General features: G+C 44.9%; 1 protein-coding gene across 3 annotated transcripts in view; it reads left to right on the top strand.

Moving 5' to 3' along the window:
• PIP5K1B (phosphatidylinositol-4-phosphate 5-kinase type 1 beta) overlaps positions 1-3,318 on the top strand; it is a 242,653-nt gene extending 239,335 nt beyond the window's left edge. For 2 of the 3 annotated variants that reach the window (XM_029056070.2, XM_029056072.2), the window contains one exon: positions 2,555-2,766. In XM_029056070.2, the coding sequence (XP_028911903.1) occupies positions 2,555-2,557 (3 nt within the window). In that variant the 3' untranslated portion in view covers positions 2,558-2,766. Of the gene's footprint in view, positions 1-2,554 lie in introns of all 3 variants that reach the window. The other variant, XM_029056073.2, reaches the window with a different exon arrangement.
• Positions 3,319-21,707: the final 18,389 nt, after the last annotated feature.

Here is a 21,707-nt window from a genome sequence, read left to right on the forward strand (position 1 = left end):
CAGGACTATATGCCCTCTCCCACAAAGTTAACTATGTGAGTCTCCTTATTTGGCTGTGCAGGTTTTCCCCAGATTTGTGAACTTGCTTCAGATTGGCAGATTCTGCTCAGTTTTTCTAGTTACAGTTTTGAATATTCAGTGACCCAGAAGTAGCCCATTATTTGCCTTAAAGGGGTGGCTGAGAGTCTACCTCCATACAACCCTGAATGTGCCCTATTTTGTCTGAACTCGGAAGTTAAGCAAGGTCAGGCCTGGTTAGGACTTGGATGGGAGACCACTGGGGAATACCGGGTTCTGTAGGCTTAGAGAAGCAGTGTGGCTTAGTGGATAGAGTGTGGCCCTGGGAGTCAGAAGGACCTAAATTCTAATCCCAGCTCTGTCACTTGTCTGCTACGTGGCCTTGGGTGAGCTATTCAATTTCTCTTTGTCTCAGTTACCTCATCTATAAAATGGGGATTAAGATTGGGAGCCCCATGTGGGACATAGAGTGTATACAACCTGATTGTCTTGTATCTACCTCAGTGCTTAGTGCAGTGTTTGGCACCTAGTAAACGTTTAACAAATGCCATTTAAAAAAAAGGGGATGTTTATCTCTGCCAAGTGGCCAAAGGGAGGGAAAAAGGAAAATGAATCCAGATTATCCAGAGTATGGTACTCGGCACCCAGTAAGCACTCAAAAAATGTGATTGATTGAGGGCAGGGATCGTATCTACCAACACCATTGCATTATACTCTCCCAAGCGCTTAATACAGTGCTGTGCACACAGTAAGCACTCAATGCTTACTGTTAATAGTAATAATGATGATGAGGATGATGATGATGAAGTTATGTACCTATCTTTAAATATATTTATATGTTATTTATATTAATGTCTGTCTCCACTTCTAGAATGTGCGCTCGTTGTGGGCAGGGGATGTGTCTGTTTATGGTTTTATTGTATTCTACCAAGCACTCAGTACAGTGCTCCGTAGTGGATAGAGCATGGGCCTGGGAATCAGAAGGTCATAGCTTCAATTCTGGCTCCGCCACTTATCTGCTGTGTGAGCTTGGGCAAGTCACTTCACTTCTCTGGGCCTTGGTTCCCTCATCTGTAAAATGGGGATTGAGACTGTGAGCCCCACGTGGGACAGGGACTGTGTCCAGCCCAATTTGCTTGTATCCACTTCAGCGCTTACTACAGTGCTTGGCACATAGTAAGCACTTAACAAATACCATCATTATTATTATAATTACTGTTGTTATTATGATTACAGTAAGCACTCAATAAATACGATTGAATGAATGAATGATGGGACCCATGCCCAGCTCAGCTTCTGCCCCCTGACACTCCCAAGGCTGCTCCATTCTCAGGCCAACACAGAGTTTTGGGGCAGAGATGGGATGGTCCTGCTGCGACTGAATACCGGGCTACCAGTAGCTTGACAAAATGCCCATTTTGGCATTTTCCCATGCTGCCCTATAAACTCTCAGGCTGAACAGAAGAAGCACTAGCACTTTGTCACCGTTTTCTTGGAGGTCTCGCCTGCTCTAACCTTGACTTACAAGAGCATCTTTCACAGTCCCATTCTCTCACCCAGCACCACAGTGATTCATTGTTTCTGCTCCAAGTCCGTGGGTATATTTTCTTCTAGTACTGGATGGCATTTTAGCAGTCTTCTCCGTTGGCCAAATCATAGTATTTCAAGGGAGGGAAAGGAGTGCTCGAATTAGGTGTCGTAACGTAAACAGTGTTTAGTTGAATATCTATTTGTACATTCAGTTTATTCAGCTATTTCACCCTGACACACTTTTACTAGTACCTGATATATTCTTGTTCCCTCTCCTACTGCGCTACTGGTGAATATTTTTGTCTGTCTCCCCAGTTAGCTTTTAAACTCCTAGCGGTCAGGGACCGTGTGTCTTGTTTCTGTTGCACTCTCCCAAGTGTTTAGTACAGTAGTCATTCATTCACTCACTTAATGGTATTTATAGAACACCTACTCTTGCTCCTGGAGGCCTTTCCCACCCTGCTCAGGCAAAGCGGGTGGGCAGCAGAGCTTCAGAATGGAACTGGGGTGGGGGGGAGGTCGGCCTCGAAACTAACTCGGCGATCCAGTGATCCCGCTGGATTGAAAATTCTGTGAGGGTGGAGACTGTGTCTGTTAACTCTGCTGTCCTCTTCCAAGCCCTTAGGACAGGGCTGTGCACAGAGTAAGTGCTCAGTCAATACCAGTGATTGTTGGGTGGCTTGGGAGAGCCGTGGACATGCCGCCTCTCATTAAATATAGGCAAATGGAGGCTCTCGAGAAGCCCAATTGCCCCCTCCCTCTGTGAAAGAGAGATTGGGCACAAATTCAGTTCAGGGTCAGCTATTTCCAGGCGACGACAAATGTTTATAGTAGCTGTTACCTGGGAGGATTATAATCCCCAAAGAATGTGGGAATCATAAAAAGTGCTTCCACGTTCGTGACCGTAGGTTGTCGGAAAAATAACGAACTTGCTTGGCTCTCCATAAAGTGTGATTGCAGATCTAGAAAAAGCTGGCTTCACGACTGTCTTTTTTTTCTTTTTCAGTAAGAAAAAGGAAACAAAAATTCAAACAGATGGATGAGGAATCATTCACCAAATTTGCTGAAGAGCGTTTCCTCCACTCCAGAGTTAAAGAGAACTTAGTTGAGCCCCCATAAGAAAAAGTAATAATCAGCTGGAGTGATCCATACCTTTGAAAGCTGTCAGGGGAGCCTTGAACCATAGAAACGATAGCTTAGACTCGGCAGATGTGATGTGAAAAATACCACACTCTATTGTCATTTGCTGTTGCTTGCTGAACTGTGAAAAACCGCATAAACTATATTTAAGCTGCTTTCTGTCTTATTGCCAATCACCTTTTTGAACTTGAAAGTGATATTTTCCTATCGACTCTATAGTTATTTCATTTGCATGTATTCAGTGATTTTTGTGTAAACCAAGTGTGTAGTCAGCTTATCTATTTAAAAAGAAAAATCTGTCAACATGTGGTGAGTAAAAGTGTAAATTAATTCTGCTTTTTTCCAAACTATAATCACCTAAGTCTATGTTGTTGGAAGTCTATATTTCGTACAAGGTTAGTGTCCTATGTGTGCACATTCTTTGTGGAAAACTAGCTTCTGTAAAGGTATCTTCACTGTTTACTAGTGAAATGAGAGATAAAAAGCTATTTATAACAAGGCCTTATGTTGTGTACATATGTTGTCTTTGAAATATTTGTGATTTCGTTTTATTGCTTGTAAAAGAGTCTATAATTTATTTAGTAAATACTACTGTAAACTATAGTTTTATTGACAAATAAAATATTTTGTTCTCAATGTCTGCAGTATGTCTATTTCAGATGATTTCTGCGTGGGAACCTGAAAAGGCAAATGTGTTTATTCCTGCTGAAATTATCATTTGGGAAGCACAGTCAAAGAATAAGAAAATCCACCACAAGTGAATCCCCTTACTTGACTATCCTGCTTGACTGGACATGTTTTCTGGAGACAAGCCACTCAATAATGACAGAATAAGAGAAAATAGACTAAAACAGCTCTAGGGGAGATTTGTTTTTGCCATTGAAAGAGCAGCCCAACCGAGAGGGTTGAGAGCTATCCCAAGGGGTTTATGATGGAGGTTATGGGCTCTGCTTCCTTGGCGATCTCTCAGCAACAAAATAAACCCTCTTATGTGTGGAATGGGTGCAATGTGATTCCCCCCCGCCCCCCCAACCCCACCCCCGGTCCCCATTTCTGAATGTTGGGAGAGGAATGAAATGACTTCTGCAGTTCACTTGGAGTCACGGGAGTCTGTGATTACACTGAAATGCCCAGGAATGTTTTGTCTGTTTTCAGTGAGAAATTATTTGGAAACCTCCGGCTCCATTGCCAAGAGACCAGATGTTCAGGCTTGCCCACAAGCCAAGAGCCCATAATTATTTCGTTCCAATTTGCCATTATTATTTGCAGTGGAGACATTCCGAAATAACCCAAAGCTCTGTGCTTTATTCCAAAATAATGGTAACTATCTTTGAATAGCATTAGGGGGTGGGGGGGGGAGGCAGGGAGAGAAGTCTCCAGAGGTCTCTTGGAGCGAGTTGTTGTGTGTCTTTCCTGCATGCCTGTCAAGAATTTGTGAATTCTGTAAGGAAGGCTGACCAATGTCTGAGTTGATCCAGATAATAGAAGAGCTGCGAGGACCAGAGCTCTTGGAAGATGCTTTGGAGTGCTTCACTTTAGCCAACCAGTTGGCCTGCGGAAATGACTAGGAGGCTGCCAGAAAGAGGACACTGGCTGCTTCCCCAATCTCGCTTCCCTTTTGTCACCTCACGCCCTTTCACTCTCCCTCCACTGTAGTTGTGCAGCTGCAGCAGCAGTGACAGGGCAGTGGGCTGTGGAGAATCTGCCCCCAGCAACACTTCTCTCCCTTAATCAGCTCCCCAGGGACCTCTTGGTCCCCTGTTCTCTATCTGCTGTGAAAGTGAGTGGCGTACCACAAATGGTATTGTCGTGATGACCTGATCAGTGTGTGCGGTTCGTGCCTGAGCTGCTGCATCTCTTCTTTGTCCTGGCATGAAGCTGGTACAAGACCACACTGAGAAGAGGACCTGGGTGCTAATCCCAGGTCTGCCATTTATCTGCTCTGTGAATTTGGGCAAATCACTTAATTTTTCTGTACCTCAGGATCCTCATTTGTAAAATGGAGATTACCTGTCCTCCCTTCTGATTTAGACTGTGATTTCCATGTGGGACAGGGGCTGTGTGTGGTCTGATCATCTTAGTACAGTGCTTAGCACATAGCGAATGCTCAACAAAAACCACGATTATTATTCTTATTATTACCATCAATATTATTAGAAAACACTGCTCCCCAGAAGGGAGGACTGGGATACTGATACAACTTGAGGTGATCCGACGGCCAAACGAAGGGCTAAGTGCTAGGGAAAATTCAGGGCTGGGTAGAGCTGAACAAGAAAATTGACCTCCATAACTCCAAGCACACCCCACTTCATCCCCTCAACAGAGTTTCCCCTTCACTCTACCCATTTCTCTCTACCCTCGGGTTTTTGTTCTGATAACTTTGAAAAAAAAAAGCCCTTAAGTGTTCAGAGCTGTTAGGACTTATAAAGACAAACTTAGATAGAATAATCCCTATGGAAAGCAGAATGAAAATACAGTTTACAAAAGCTGGACCCATAATAAAATTTGAAGCAATTTGATGGAAAGAGGTTATGCCCAACTTAATCCTATTTAATATACAAATCCATTGAAAAAAACAGACTGATGATTAATTGAGAGCAGTGGGGTAAAAACAATCCTCTTCCATTGCTTCTAATAATGATGGTATTTGTTATACCATCATTATATTAATATTAAATTACATTATACATTATAATTATACATCATGTTATACATTATTACGTTATGCTAAGTTAATATTGCAAATTAATACAATAATGAAGGTAATATCATTGTTATTATTCTATTCTTCCTATTCATCTCTTCCCTTTCTTATGGAGTTCCTCTTCACCACCCTTATGGTTGAATTTCTAACACTGTTTTACAGACTCGATCGGGCAGCTAAGTTCCGCTTAGTACAATGCTGTGCACATAGTAACTGCTTAATAAATATGAAAATGAATAAAGCTCTGAGAGAATCAGAAAAGGCCAGTTTGACTAAAGCTCACTCTTCCATAGTTCCACCTTGTTTTACTTGTCTGTCTAGTGGCCTAGCCTCAGAGGTCCAGGAAGGACTCAGATTTAGAGAATTTACAGGAGATAATTGCAATGGACTTGGCCTGCTGGCTTCTTTCCACTCATAAGCTTTCAAAGATATGTAGTTGACTTGCAAAGGAATTCTAAGCGAGTGCATTTGTACTCTTCAAGAAAATAGGCATGAAGTTCACTCTCTCAGTTCCACCTCATCTGAATGTAGGGTGGATAGAGGTCTGGTTTTATACTGGACAGCCCAGTTTTCAGCTGACCTGTCCCCTCTCTGCTTCGGAAACATCATCAGGTGCCATTTTTATTGTCCAGTTTTTATTTTAGTGCCAAATTTCCTTTTATGGCTTGGACACTGCTCTGGACTTCACACAGATCTGAGAGGAAAGCATAAAAGCTCTGGAGCAATTGGGAGTGTCGAGGTGCTCCAGGAAGACACTCTAGGCTCAGGCTTACTTGGGCCAAATTAAGCGTATTTCGGCAAAATGACATCCATGTGATATCATCTTGTTGTGTGGCCTGGCAGCATCGTGTGAGTTACAGCATGTGTGACTCAGGGTCTGGATTTTTGGAATTCTGTCACTTGCCACCGTAGCTGGATGGTCTGCCTGACATATACGCTTAGAGCCACAAGGTGGATGTGACCAGAGACACCTGAAAATTTAAATTTACTTGAAGCGGTTCCATGATGAAAGACCCTCTTACGCACAGTGATCCTAAAAGCTGGGGACCTCCTCCAAGATAATCCGATTCCATGCTGAATGATTTTATCAGCCCATCCCTCTCCTGAGCCGTTTATGATGGAGTTCAAGAGTTCAACAAGGGTTTCTCAGGGAGGGAGGAGAGATGGGGTGGGGTTTCCACTGACATCTAGCGAGGCAGCCCTGTCTCCCCACAGCACGCAGCTCCGAGGTCCAAACAAGCCTCCCTGCTTCCACCCCCTCCTGAGGAGCCAAGAGCCATGCGGGAGCTGGGGGTTTATGGATTATGGAGTCAGTCTGGGGTGGTGGGCGTAGCAGAGCTGGGGGCTTACCGGAAGCAGCACAGCTTAGTGGAAAGAGCACAGGCTTGGGAGTTAGAGGTTGTGGGTTCTAATCCCGCCTCCGCCACTTGTCAGCAAGTCACTTAACTTCTCTGTGCCTCAGTCACCTCATCTGTAAAATGGGGATTGAGACTGTGAGCCCCACATGGGACAACCTGATTACCTTGTTTCTACCCCAGCACTTAGAACAGTGCTTGGCACATAGTAAGTGCTTAACAAATACCATCATTATTATTATTATGGAGCCACCGGGGGAGTGGGCGTGATGGCGGTGGGGGCTTGTGCTTTAGGGAGTTGGTTGGAAGCGGGTGAGCCAGGCAGGAACTTAGAGGCATTCTGTGCTCTTTTAACTTCTTTAATGTGGATTTTACTAAAGCTTCAGAAAAGTAAACTGTAAAGCACTAACTGACTGAGAATATCGCCCCCGCCACATGCACATGCACATGCACGCGCACACACACACACACACACACACACACACACACACACACGCATGCACAGATCAACCGATCTTGGTGGTGGAGGCAGCTGAGGCTATGACAAACTCCATTTTCTTCAGTTGGCTTCCTTTCCCCAGCATCATGCGGTTGGCCAACTGGAGTTCTTCAGCCCCGATTGGAGGATGCCCGGGCATCAGGGACCCAGCACTTGTCAGGGGAGACTGTAAGCTCATTTTGGACAGGGAATGTGTCTGTTTATTGTTATACTGTACTCTCCCAAGGGGTTAGAACAGAGCTTTGCACACAGTAAGTGCTCAATAAATATGATTGAATGAATGAATGAATGAATGAATGAATGAATGAATGAGATAGGATTCCCCCACCCATCTCGGTCAACCCTTCATGCCACAGAGCCTGAACATCTGCCTGGAGGAGAACACCAGATTCTGTATTCCGGTAAGGAGCACTAAGGGGGGGCACTCAACCAGCAGGACTGGCTGAACCTCAGAGCCTGGGCCAGTGTTCCAGACAAGAGAGGGCCAGGGCCCCTAGCGACTGGTGTGACAGGCACCAGTCCCTACCCATCTGCAGACACCTTTCTAGCTGTAGGTGTGAAGGAACCCTTAGGGGGCCTTCCATTTATTCAATCATATTTATTGAGCGCTTACTGTGTGCAGAGTAGTGCACTAAGTGCTTGGGAGAGTACGATTCAGCAACAAATAGAGACAATCCCCGCCCACAATGGGCTCACGGTCTAGAAGGGGGGAAAATGATGGTATTTGTTAAGCGCTCACTATGTACCAAGTACTGTTCTAAGTGCTGGGGTAGGTACAAGGTAATCAGGTTGTCCCACGTGGGGCTCACAGTCTTAGTCCCCACTTTACAGATGAGGTAACTGAGGCACAGAGAAGTTGTGACTTGCCCAAAGTCACACAGCTGACAGGAGCCGGAATTAGACTCCCAAGCCCATGCCCTTTCCACTAAGACATGCTGCTTCCAGTGGGACCGATCTAAATGTCAGGCCAAACTCATGGAACTCCAGCCAAACCTCGACTGGGCAGATCTAAGCCTGTAGGGGATTGACTTCTGCAGAGGTTTCTGGCACAGAAAACAGCCACACGATGATCCCCAGTGGCCACCCTGCTCCTGGGTGGGATTGTCTGTGAGTCTCAGCTCTAAGCCAGGGACGCTGCCATCCTGGGGTCTCACAAGGGTCTGGGGAATCCTGGGGAGGTTGCCACCTGCCACAGGAACCCCGAGAGATGGCCACCATTGCCCATGTTCCCATCCTACCCCCTCTCCATACACACACACACACACACACACACACACACACATAACCTGTCTGTGAGAACCAATCAGAGGATGCAGCAGAGGATCAATAAGATCCTCCTGTCTGAGGGCACCAATAAAAAGATGTGGCCCTTGAGCATCTTGTCAAGCAATCCCTTCCACTAATGGAAAGCTATCAAAGAAGGACCTGCTGGTGACCAGTAATTTCTTGGTCCTTTATACTTCAGCAGGCGGAGATTTCTCGTGTATTCCTTGAGGCTCATTCTCCCATAGCTCTACCTCAATAACTCTTGCTCATTCTGTCACTGTTTCTTAAACTCACCAGATGGATTTCCCAGGAAATTCTAGAAAATGAATAGATTGAGTTCACACAAGAATATAGACCAGTGGGGTGGGCCGAACCTCAGCAACTGGGCCCAGTGTTCCACACAAGAGAGAGAGAGCGAGAGAGAGGCCTCAGGCTTCCTGGAGACTGGGGTGATAAGCACCAGCCCCTACACTTCCACAGACACCTTGTTGGTGTGAAGACACTTCTAGGGGGCCCTACAGTGGGACAGATCTGAATATCAAGCCAACCTCATGGAACGGGCAGATCTGAGCCCAAGGGAGAGCAGAGCATAAAGTGAATTCCCCCTAGACTGTTATCTCAGACTTCCTGAAATTCAGCTGTACAGAATTCCCTCAGGAATTTGTTATGAGTGGACTCCAAGGGGTTACAGGGTGGAACTACCACCTCACGTTTCCCACTCTTGCCCAAATAAGAAGTTGAAGCCCTCCAACAAAAATCATGAAATGGAACACAGTAGAACTTTGCTAACTTTATGGCAGCATGAATTGTCAGATGACTCGCGTGGCCTCGAGGAAAGAGCACAGACCTGGGAATCGGATGACCTGGATTCTAATCCCAGCTCTGCCATCTGCCTGCTGTGCAACCTTGAACTAGCAGCTTAACTTCTCTGTACCTGTTTCCTCATCTGTAAAATGAAGATTTATTACCAATTCTCCCTCTTAGACTGTGAGCCCCATGTGGAACAGGGACGTTATCTTGAATCTACTCCAGTACGTGGCACATAGTAAGTGTTTAACAAATGCCCCAGTTCATACTATTACTTCCTCTGCCATTTTCCTGGAAGGGTCTGTCAGGAAGGGACACCTAATTATTCCATTTTTGAGTGATGCATACCCATCTCTTTTTGGGAACAGAGAGCAGGTGAAGCAGGTGTCTCATGGTCCCAAAACCAATTTGGAGATCAAAGCCAAACCCTCCTCAAATGACAATTTTAGTGAAAAGTAAAGCAAACACTGAGATCAGGTCTACACTTAAAAAGTATCTCGGTAGATGGATAACTCAGACCAAAAATAAAGCACTTTGGCCTTGTTAGCTGAAGAAACAATACACAGAGAAGCTGCATGGCCTAGTGGAAAGAGCATGGCCCTGGGAGTCAGAGACCCTAGGTTCTAATCCCATCTCTGCCACTTGCCTGTTGTGTGACCTTGGACAAGTCACTTCTCTGTGCTTCAGTTACCTCATCTGTAAAATTGATATTAAATCCTTCTCCCTCCTACTTAGACTGTGAGCCCCATGTGGGGCAGGGACTGTGTCCAGCCTGATTATCTTATAACAACCCCAGTGTTTAGAACAGTGCTTGGCACATAGAAAGTACCATGATTATTATAAGGACACAAAGGACAGACACACAAACATTTTGAACAGAGACACATTAAATCCCAAGGGGTCCTGTAGTGATAGTAGTTAAAGTCATGCAGTATTAATCTGCTTGGAATCCCGGCTTGGCCACTTGTCAGCTGTGTGACTTTGGGCAAGTCACTTCACTTCTCGGTGCCTCAGTTACCTCATCTGGAAAATGGGGATTAAAACTGTGAGCCCCACGTGGGACAACCTGATTCCCCTGTGTCTACCCCAGCGCTTAGAACAGTGCTCTGCACATAGTAAGCGCTTAACAAATACCAACATTATTATTATTATTATTATTAATCTTCATGGGGCAGGTGAGATTTTAGTGTTTAAAGATGCAAGGGACATGGGTTGGCAAAGAAGAATGGGGAGAGCATTTTCAAACACAGAGAACGGAGTGCAACGGCATGCAAGTTTCATGTGTGGGACAATGGACAGATTTGTTGGCTAGGAACCGAGTATAAATCGGGATGTAGTTGGAGAAGGGGAGGGGTACTAGTCTTCATATAATTTTATTTTATGTTTATTGCCAAAGCGGTTTGGAATCATTGGGTGATTAATTCTAACAACTCTAGGATTGCCGTTAATGCTATTTTCCCTATGCTGGCACAGAAGGAAAGCACCTAGCTCAAGGTTATTCATCAAAACAGTTCCAGAACTTGGATTCAGACTGAGGTCGTGACTTCGGGCCCATAATCAGTCTACGAGGACAGGTTGTTTCTCTTATACTATGACTCATTGTTGGAAATCAACTTGGTTGCACACCCTTACAAAATGCCTTTGGAATTGAAAGTCTAGTACATCCACTGACTTTCCTTTATCAATTAATCAAGCAGTGTTTAATGAGCTCTATCTTTCCCAGGGCCTAAGCAATTCCCTGAGAGTTAATAAGGCCATTGAGGTACATACCATTGATTGATTAATTGCTATGGGAGGTTGTAATTGCATCAGGGAAGCAGTCTTGCCTAATGAAAAGATCACAGGACTGGGAATCAGAAGACCCAGATTCTAGTCCCAATTTTGCCACCAGTCTGCTGTGTGACCTTTTGCAAGTCACTTAGCTTCTCTGTGCCCTCAATTGACTCATCTATAAATTAAGGATTAGATAGCTGCCCTCCCTACCTGGGAGCTCTGGGTGAACAGGTATTGTGTCCAATCTGATTATGTAAAATCTATCCCATTGTTCAAAACATAGTAAGGCTTAGTGAATACCAGAGTTCTAAGTGCTGAAGTAGTGTGGAAGTGCTCTGATGATAGTTGGGAGGATGTGAACAGGGAAGAAGAAAAATTAATACAGGAAAGCCTCTTGGAGGAGATGGGGTTTCGGAAGGGCTTTGAAGAGGAGGAGAGCTGAGGTCTGCTGGATTTGAAGGGGCAGGAGTTCCAGGCAGATGGAAGGGTGTGAACAAGGAGTCAGAGGCAGTTCATTCATTCAGTAGTATTTGAGTGCTTACTATGTGCAGAGCACTGTACTAAGCACTTGGAATGTACAATTCGGCAACAGAATTGTAGGCAGTTGAAATCATCAGGCCTAAATTCCCCCCAAATCTCCCCCCGCCCTTACCTCCCCTGCTCCCCTCCATCTCATTTCCTCTCTCTCAACCATCTCTCAAGAGACGATCACCCCGCTGTTTTCAAAATCCACTTTTCCAACTGCATCTCTGGCCCCATCTCTTATCTAAAAAGACTATGCCGTTGAAGTGTGAGCCTCAGGTTGGACAGGGACTGTGTCAGGCTTAATTAACTTGTACCTATCCCAGCGCTTAGAGCAGGTTTCCACACAGAGTAAGCGCTTAATAAATGCCATTTAAGAAAAAAAAGTTTAATTTTGATTGCATCAGCCAGCTCTCTGCCCTGCCATCTGCTGGCCAATGAAAGAAACATCGCTATTTGTAATTTCCCACCTTCACTTAATCCTAGACTTGCTCAAATTAATAATAATAATAATATTGGTATTTGTTAAGTGCTTACTATGTGCCGAGCACTGTTCTAAGCGCTGGGGTAGATACAGGATAATCAGGTTGTCCCACGTGAGGCTCACAGTCTTAATCCCCATTTTATAGACGAGGTAACTGAGGCACCGAGAAGTTAAGTGACTTTGCCAAAGTCACAGAGCTGAGAGGCGGCGGAGCCGGGATTAGAACCCATGATCTCTGACTCCTAAACCCGTGCTCCTTCCACTGAGCCACGCTGCTTCTGGCTTGGCTTTACACTACAGTTCATTCTTAGTACTGTGTCTTAAATCAAAATAGAGTAAGTCGGGATCAACTTTTTTCAAAGGAACAATGTTTCAAATGGGGAATTGGTTCCTGAACAAAGGTTAATTATCGAATTTTTAGAAGCAGCGTAGCACAGTGAAAAGAGCCCGGGCTTGGGAGTCAGAGGTCATGGGTTCTAATCCCGGCTCCGCCACTGATCAGCTGTGTGACTTTGGGCAAGTCACTTGACTTCTCTGTGCCTCAGTCCCCTCATCTATAAATTGGGGATGAAGACTGTGAGCCCCACGTGGGACAACCTCATTTACCTTGTATCTACCCCAGTGTTTAGAACAGTGCTTGGCACATAGTAAGCGCTTAACAAATGCCATTATTATTATTATTATAAAATTACCCAGATGTGTATGTTCAATTAATAATAGTAATATCATATTATGCTATAGCTACAGAGAGGATCCACAATAGGATAACCAACGTTTACTTCATCAGAAGTAAGATGGACATGTTAACCATCCTTAGAGACCTGGAGATCGAGAACCCCCCATTTACTCCCTTCCCCTCTCCCACCCTCTTTAAACTTTGCCTTTCTTTTCCTACCCCCGCCACTGCAGTTTTCAAAATTGTTTTCCCATTTCTCCGCTGTCCCTGTGAGCTCCGCGCCTCTGGAGCTAGTGCCATAAAGGAAGCTAGGGTTGTTCAGTGTTGTACTGCTGAAACAAAAGAGGAAGTGCATGGCCTTGTGGAAAAAGCACAGGACTTGGAGTCAGAAGACCTGGGCCTCAATCCCGGATCTGTCACCTGCCTGCTGTGTGACTTTAGGAAAGTCACTTAACTTCTCTGTGCCTCAATTTCCTCATCTGTAAAATGGGAATTTGATACATGTTCTCCCTCCTATTTAGACTGTAGATCCCTGCTCTCAAAGACCTTACAGTCTTCTTGGGCTGAAAATTCTCTCTGACTCCTCCTATATTTTTCTCAAGCCATCCTTCTCTCCCTAGCAATCCACTCCTAGCAATCCATACTAGAAAATGTACTGCATGAGAAGGAGCATGTTCTCCCTCCTATTTAGACTGTAAGCCCCTTGTGAGACAGGGACTGTGTCCGACCTGATTAACTTGTACCTACCCCAGTGCTTGGAACCCTGCTTAACAAATACCATAATAATGATAAATTTAGAAACATTGTAAATGTAGTTTGTCTTTAATTTAAAATGCCTTAAGTCAAGGATTGCCTGAATCAAAGGTAGAGCTCTGGTGTTATAGTAGATCAGCCTCTGAAATAGTCTTCAAAAATCAATCTATGGTATTTAAGGAGAGCTTACTGTGTGCAGTAAACACAGAGTGTAGTGGAGAGTAGTGGTGGATGTATTATAGTAGTAACAGTATTTAAGTGCTTACTGTGTACAGAACACTGTTCTAAGCAATGGGAAAGCATACAAAGGTGGGAATTAATCACAGTCCCTGACCCTTGGAGTTAGTAGACAGGATCCCTGCTCTCAAAGACCTCACAGTCTACCTGGGTTGAAAATTCTCTCCGACTCCTCCTATATTTTCCCAAGCCATCCTTCTCTCCCTAGCAATCCGCTCCTAGCAATCCGTACTAGAAAATGTACCGCATGAGAAGCAGCGTGACGTAGAGGATAGATCGGGCGCCTGGGAGTCAAAAGGTCATGGGTTCCAGTCCCAGCTCCCCCACTTGTTTGCTGGGTGACCTTGGGCAAGTCGCTTCACTTCTCTGGGCCTCAGTTACCTCATCTGGAAAATGGGGATTGAGACGGTGAGCCCCACGTGGGACAGGGACTGGGTCCAACCTGATCTGCTTGTATCCACCCCAGCGCTTGACACATAGTAAGTGCTTAACAGATACCACAATTACTTTCTTACTATTATTATTATTCATTTATTCAATAGTATTTATTGAGCGCTTACTATGTGCAGAGCACTGTACTAAGCGCTTGGAATGGACAATTCGGCAACAGATAGAGACAATCCCTTGCCCAATGACGGGCTCACAGTTTTAATCGGGGGAGATTAACACAGATGCCCATAAAAACTAAAGAAAAGAAGAATATCAGGGACAAGCAGAGGATATTAAATATCTCATTAGTCTGCTGTTTGTTCTGCTCGAGACCTGACCTGATCTCCTTTTGTCCTGATCCTATAAGTGTGTACATATCTTTCGGGTTGAGTAATTTATTCGTGGCTTTCGAATGCAGCAGATGGGATTCCATAGAGAATGGTGCCATCTGGTGGTCAACGTTGTGATCTCTTCCCCTTAGCCACCTCTTCCCTTCTGATGGAAGGAATAAACATGAGAAAAATTATCATTACGAGGCCCCTGGGAAACTAGATTCAGGACATTTTTTTTTTTTAAAAAGACCCAGGAAAGAAATTGGAAGTGAAAACAAAAGTTGAGGCCCCCCACTCCAAAGATAGAGTGGAAAAGCATAACAAAAGGAAAAAGAACTATGACAAGAATTCTTTTTTTGAAAATAGTATTTGTTAAGCACTTATTATGTGCCAGGCACGGTACTAAGCTCTGAGATGGAATCAAGATAACTGGGCTGTTCACACAGTAATCAGGTTGGACACAGTCCCTGGCCCCCACGGGGCTCACACTCTTAATCTCCATTTTACAGATGAGGTAACTGAGGCCCAGAAAAGTGAAGTGATTTGCCCAAGATCACGCAGAAGACATGTAGAGGACCTGAGATTAGAACCCAGGACCTTCTGACTCCCAAGCCTAGGCTCTATCCACTAAGCACACTGCTTCTACAAAATAGGCCCCTCGCACTGCTCCTAAAAATGTGGGTCAACTGCAGGAGTGAAAGTACATTCTTTTTCTTACTTGCCAGGCATATAAAACATCAGAGATAGGGCTGGAGTGTCTGAGATGAGGTTCTTCAGGAAAGGGTCACTATCACTCTCCCAAGTGCCTACTTTAGTTCTCTGAACACAGGAGGTGAGGGTACCCAGTGAATTCAAACTTATTCCACCCACTGCTTTATTACCATCTCGCTCTCACCCACTGCCACCAGAAAGCAGGGCCAGACAGCGGATGTTCTTCCCTACCCAGCTGGAAGCCCACCCGCTGCCAACATCTAAGCCCTGGGCCATCTGCTCCTCACTGGCTGATTAAAGGGTTAGAGCAGCGGGGGCATTGGGTTGACTGTGTCCCTATCCCACCCTGGAGTGGCCACTGTGCCCCTCTGCCAGGTCAAGCTTGCTGCCAGAACAGATCAATCGATCGTAATTATTGAGCACTTACTGTGTGCAGAGCACTGTACTAAGCACTATAACAGAGTCGGTAAACACGTTCCCTGCCCACAAGGAGCTCACAGTCTCCAGTCTAGATGACGCACTGCAAGCGCACAGGCTGTTTCCTCTTCCCTGCCTAAATTTGCCCACCCTGCAGCCCCCATTTCAGATCACCTCCCACCAAAATAAACATAAAAAGTTCATAGGCTCAGAAGGGGAACGGCTGAAAACGAGACAGTCTTTGAAAAAGGCTTAACATAAAAGCTTGTGACTCTATTTCCAGATTGGGCGAAACCAGCGATCCTTTTGCCCCATACAGAGAGCAAGCAGCTCACTAAATTGACGGTGAGAAATAGCTATTTTTGACTTCTTTTTAGTACCACCATTCAAGGCCGATGCCCTGGAGAGGGCCATATCGGTTTGCACTGTAAATGTGATTATTTTGGGTTAAATGCTCATTTAGTCTTATCTTATAAAGTCATTATTTACATGTTTTGCTCTACAGAAATCTTAATATTGAGAAGGACATGCCATCCACAGGAATGTATTGTTTCATAATTAGGTTTCGGTCAGCCAACAGCATTTTCGAGTTTGCTAGTTGCTATTTAGAGAAGAATGATTTCCCAGAAGCTGGAGACAGACAAATGGATGATCAATCGGCAACCCATAGGCAATGCATCCCAAACTCAAGCCGACTAATAATCTGAGGAAACAGAATGGAACCTAGTGAGGGACAAGTGGTAGAGTAGGATATTTAAGGATAAAAGTCAGTTACAGCAAGGGGAAAGCCTGGTTGGGCACAAGTTCAGCTGAATCATTCATTCATTCATTCATTCTATCGTACTGACTGAGCACTTACTGTGTGCAGAGCACTGAACTAACGGCTTTGGAGAATATGATACAGTAGAGTTGGTAGACATGATCCATACCCACAGGGCACTTACAGTTTTGAGAAACTGAGATGATTGCTCCACTGGGGCATCCACTGTGGTGGTTAGGGATGTATGCTCTGTGACATCCTTAACTTTCCTTTTAATAATGCATTATGCATATGCATATGCATAGGCGAAGCAGCATGGCTCAGTGGAAAGAGCACGGGCTTTGGAGTCGGGTCATGGGTTCGAATCCCAGCTCTGCCACTTAGCTGTGTGACTGTGGGCAAGTCACTTAACTTCTCTGTGCCTCAGTTACCTCATCTGTAAAATGGAGATTAAGACTGTGAGCCCCACGTGGGACAACCTGATTCCCCTGTGTCTACCCCAGCGCTTAAAACAGTGCTCTGCACATAGTAAGCGCTTAACAAATACCAACATTATTATTATTATTATGGACCTCTCATTAGCAGCGTGGCCTAGTGGAAAAACCACTGACTTGGGAGTCAGATGGTCCTGAGTTCTAACCCTGGTTCCACCACTTGTGTACTGTGTGACCCTGGACAAGTCACTTAACTACTCTGTGCCTCAGTTACCTCATCTGTAAAATGGAGATGAAGACTGTGAGCCCAGTTTGGGACTGGGACTGTGTCCAACCCAATTACTTTGTATCTACCCCAGCGTTTAGTACAGTGCCTGGCATATAGTAAAGGCTTAACAAATACCACGATCATCATCAATCACCACCTCTCATCCATCGATTTAATCCCCTATTTAACTCTATTCCATGCAAGTATTCCTAACATATCTTTAGGCTGATTCTGGAATCCCATCTCTAGACGCTTGAAGACTGGGATGGTCCCCTCCCTTCTCATCCACCTTCATAATAATAATAATAATAATAATGATTGTGGCATTTGTTAAGCAATTACCATGTGCCAAGCACTGTCCTAAACTCTGAGGTAAATACAAGATAATCAGGTTGGACACAGTTCATGTCCCACATGGGGCTCCCAGTTTAAGTAGGAGGGTGAACAGGTATTTAACCCCCATTTTACAGATGAGCTAATTGTGGCACAGAGATGTTAAGTGACTCACCCAAGGTCACAAAGCAGACACATGACAGAGCCAGGATTAGAGCTTTATAACCCAGCTCCTCTGACTCCCAGGCCTGTGCTCCTTCTACTAGACCACACTGTTTCATCAGGGAGCAGCAGTCTCTCCCTGACTCTCTTGCCCCTGAAATGGAAAAGAAGCAACGCAGTACATGGCCCAAAGATCCCCTCCCTGCCACTGAGTTCTAGGGTCCATGAGACATTACCCTTCTTCCCTGCCTGCTACCCCTGAGGAATAGCCCGGCCCTTGACAGGAGCAGAGAGGGGGCAGCGGAAGCATGGCATAGTGGATAGAGCATGGGCTTGGGAGTTAGAAGGTCATGGGTACTAATTCAGGCTCCGCCAACTGTCTGCAGCATGGCCTTGAGCAAGTCACTTCACTTGTCTGTGCCTCAGTTACCTCATCTGTAGAATGGGGATTGAGACTGTGAGTCTCACGTGGGGCAGGGACTGTATTCAACCTGATTTGATTGTATTCACACCAGCGCTGAGTACAGTGTCGGGCAAATTGTAAGCGTTTAATAAATACCACAGTTAAGCCTACCTTCCCAACAGTCATAACGTTGGGGCTGTTGTGGTGGTTTAGATGGGTTCAAATCCCGGCTCGGCCATTTGTCAGCTGTGTGACTTTGGGCAAGTCACTTAACTTCTCGGTGCCTCAGTTACCTCATCTGTAAAATGGGGATGAAGACTGTGAGCCCCACGTGGGACAACCTGATTCCCCTGTGTCTACCCCAGCGCTTAGAACAGTGCTCGGCACATAGTAAGCGCTTAACAAATACCAACATTATTATTATTATTATTATTAGACCAAGGACAGCCTGGCCTGGAATGATGAGGACCTCAAAGACTATTCCTCACCAGTAATGATGAATGATTATTTTTGTTGTGGCTCAATTGTTGTTCTTTTTGTTATTACCCTGCTATTCTTTCCCTGGGTTTCATATTCTTACTTAAAAGGTACAGATCCAAGAGCATAGGTGGCAAGGTCACTACATGCCTACCACTGTTCTAGGCTCAGTCACTGCTCCCCATGGGCTCACAGCCTGAGGGGGAGGGAAAACAGGTATCTTATCCCCATTTTACAGATGAGGAAAAATAATAATGATGGCAATTGTTGAGCGCTTACTATGTGCAAAGCACTGTTCTAATCGCTGGGGTAGATACAAGGTAATGAGGTTGTCCCACGTGGGGCTCACAGTCTTAATCCCCATTTTACAGACAAGGTAACTGAGGCACAGAGAAGTTAAGTGACTTGCCCAAATTCACCCAGCTGGCAAGTGGAGGAGCCGGGATTAGAACCCACGACATCTGACTTCCAAGCCCGTGCTCTTTCCACTGAGCCAAGAGGCCCAGGGAAGTTAAGTGACTTGCCCCAGGTCGCAGAGCAGGGAAATGGCAGAGCTGGGATTAGAGCCCAATTCTTCTGACTCCCAGGCCTTGGCTCTTTCCACCAGGCCACGAGGCTAAGCAGAATACCTACCTCCCAATGGACACCAAAATAATTTTGGCTGACTGACTGAATAGCCACTGGATTTTCCTGCACCTTGCTCAGATGCCTGGTTATCTAAGTGTCTTTAGCCTTCTGGGATCAGCCAGAAAATGTCCAACTTACTTCCAACAAATAGCTTACATAATGAAAGTATCTGGTTGATTATTTACTAAGTGTCTTCTTGGGCATGAACCTCTGTGTCACATGATTCACATTGAGTGCCAAGGTGCATGAGAGGCTCTACCTAAGGGTGCACTGGCCCCAACTAAATGAAACTATTCCTGAAAGTGGGCTGAGTCCAGAATATTCCAGCGATTATATAGAATGACATTTATTACACCCTGAAACCAGTCCTCCTTAGATTGGAATTATTGAATACTAGGGTGGACAAAATGTTGTAGATACTTCTCTTTGTTCCTAAAGACAAGTATGAAGCATTTAACAGAGCATATGGCATAGGAAAGTGGATTTCCCAAACTAGGCCCCATAAACCGATTCACAAAAAAAAGTCAACGAGCACTAGGAAGTTGATAGGGTCAGTAGCTGTAGCCAACAGTACTGGAATGTCATTTAGAGATAAAGCAGAAACTGAAACTTCAAAAAGGTATTGCGTCCATTTCCAAGAATTGTTATTCTCCAAAACTGAATCGAGGATGGAAGGCAAAGCTTTTCAGATTTCTTTTTTGTTTTTTGCCACCATGAAAAGTCTCATTTTTTCTGAACACTGTTAATTATCATAGAGGTGGTTCATCTATCCGATGCCAGTGAGCATCAACTGCCTAAAAAGCTACAGCAGCAATGACATAATAAACTTTAATTTTAACTGAAATGAATTTCCTTCAGGCTCTGAGACTCTGGTGCCAGGCTTACTTCACAACATACATACTTTTAATTAGAGTAGTTTTTAGGAAGTAGGGAAATGATAGCTTGTTTGGGGCAGGAAATGTGCCTGTTCATTGTTATTTCGTACTATCCCAAGCACTTAGTACAGTGCTCTGCACACAGTAAGAGCTCAATAAATACAATTGAATGAATGGATGATATTCTGCTATTCCTCCACGTACTAAAGCAATGACAGAGGAGTGCACTTGCACTTAAATGTTCACTGAGAGCATTATAATCGACGTCTCCCAACTCTGCTGTATTGCACTCTCTCAAGCACTTAGTACAGTGCTCTGCACACAGTAAGTACTCCATGAAAACCACTGATTGATAATACCATGCCCCAGGGTATTGAAAATTTGGGGCTCCATCCAAATCTTTTGAGGTTGCTTTCCAGGTTTAGATGGATTTCACAGATGCTTTATTCATTGGGGAGAGGAACTTTTCTTCAGACCACCAATAACCAGTTGACAAATCAGTGATCTTTATTGAGTGCTTATTGTGTGCAGAGCACTCTAAGTGCTTGGGAGAGTATGGTAAAACAGAGTTGGCAGACATGTTCCCTGCCCACAAGGAGCTTATGGTCTAGAGGGGGAGATAGATGTCAATATAAATAAATTGTGGATGTGTACATAAATACCTTGGGGCTGAGGGTGAGGTGAATAAAAAGGGTATAAATCCAAGTGCAAGAGCAATGCAGAAGGGAGTGGGAGAAGAGGAAACAAGGGCTCCGTCAGGGAGGTCCTCTTGGAGAAGGTGTGCTTTTAATAAGACTGTGAGGGTGGAAGAAATGATCATCTGTTGGCTATGAAGGGGGAGGAAGTTCCAGGCCAGAAGTAGCACGTGGGTGTAGGGTCAGTGACGAGATAGATGAGCTCAAAGTAATAGTAATAATAATAATAATAGTATTTGTTAAGCACTTACTATGTGCCAAGCACTGTTCTAAGCACTGGGGTAGATACAACGTAATGAGATTGTCCCACGTGGGGCTCGCAGTCTTACTCCCCATTTTACAGATGAGGTAACTGAGGCACAGAGAAGTTAAGCAGCTTGCCCAAGGTCACACAGCATTATAAATGGCAGATCTGGGATTAGAACCCACATCCTCTGACTCCCAAGCCCGTGCTCTTTCCACTGCTTTTCTACAGATTGCGATTACAGGTTGGCATTAGAGGTGCAAAGGGTGTCTGCTGGGTTGCAGCACCTTGGGAGTCAGAGGTTGTGGGTTCTGATACCGACTCCGTCACTTATCAACTGTGTAACTTTGGGTGAGTAACTAAACTTCTCTGTGCCTCAGCTATCTCATCTGGAAAATGGGGATGAAGAGTGTGAGCCCCTTGTGGGACAACCTGATTACCTTGTATCTACCCCAGTGCTTAGAACAGTGCTTGGCACGTAGTAAACACTTAAAAAATACCATCATTATTATTGTTACTACTGCAGTAGGAAATCCGCGAGGTATGGGCCCTGGAACGTGTATCTACTAAGTGCACAGTCCACTGCTCTGCACATAGCAAGCGCTGGATAAATATCATTGATTGACCCATTAAGGTAGGAGAGGCTTAACGCGGTTGTCTCTCACTAGACTGTAGGCTCACTGGGGGCGGAGAATGTGTCTGTTCTTTTGTACTCTCCCAAGGGCTTAGTAGAGGGTTCTGTGCCCAGTAAGTGCTCAATAAATAGGACCGAGCGC

Source organism: Ornithorhynchus anatinus, chromosome X5 (assembly GCF_004115215.2).
Source record: "Ornithorhynchus anatinus isolate Pmale09 chromosome X5, mOrnAna1.pri.v4, whole genome shotgun sequence".
Lineage (NCBI taxonomy): Eukaryota > Metazoa > Chordata > Mammalia > Monotremata > Ornithorhynchidae > Ornithorhynchus > Ornithorhynchus anatinus.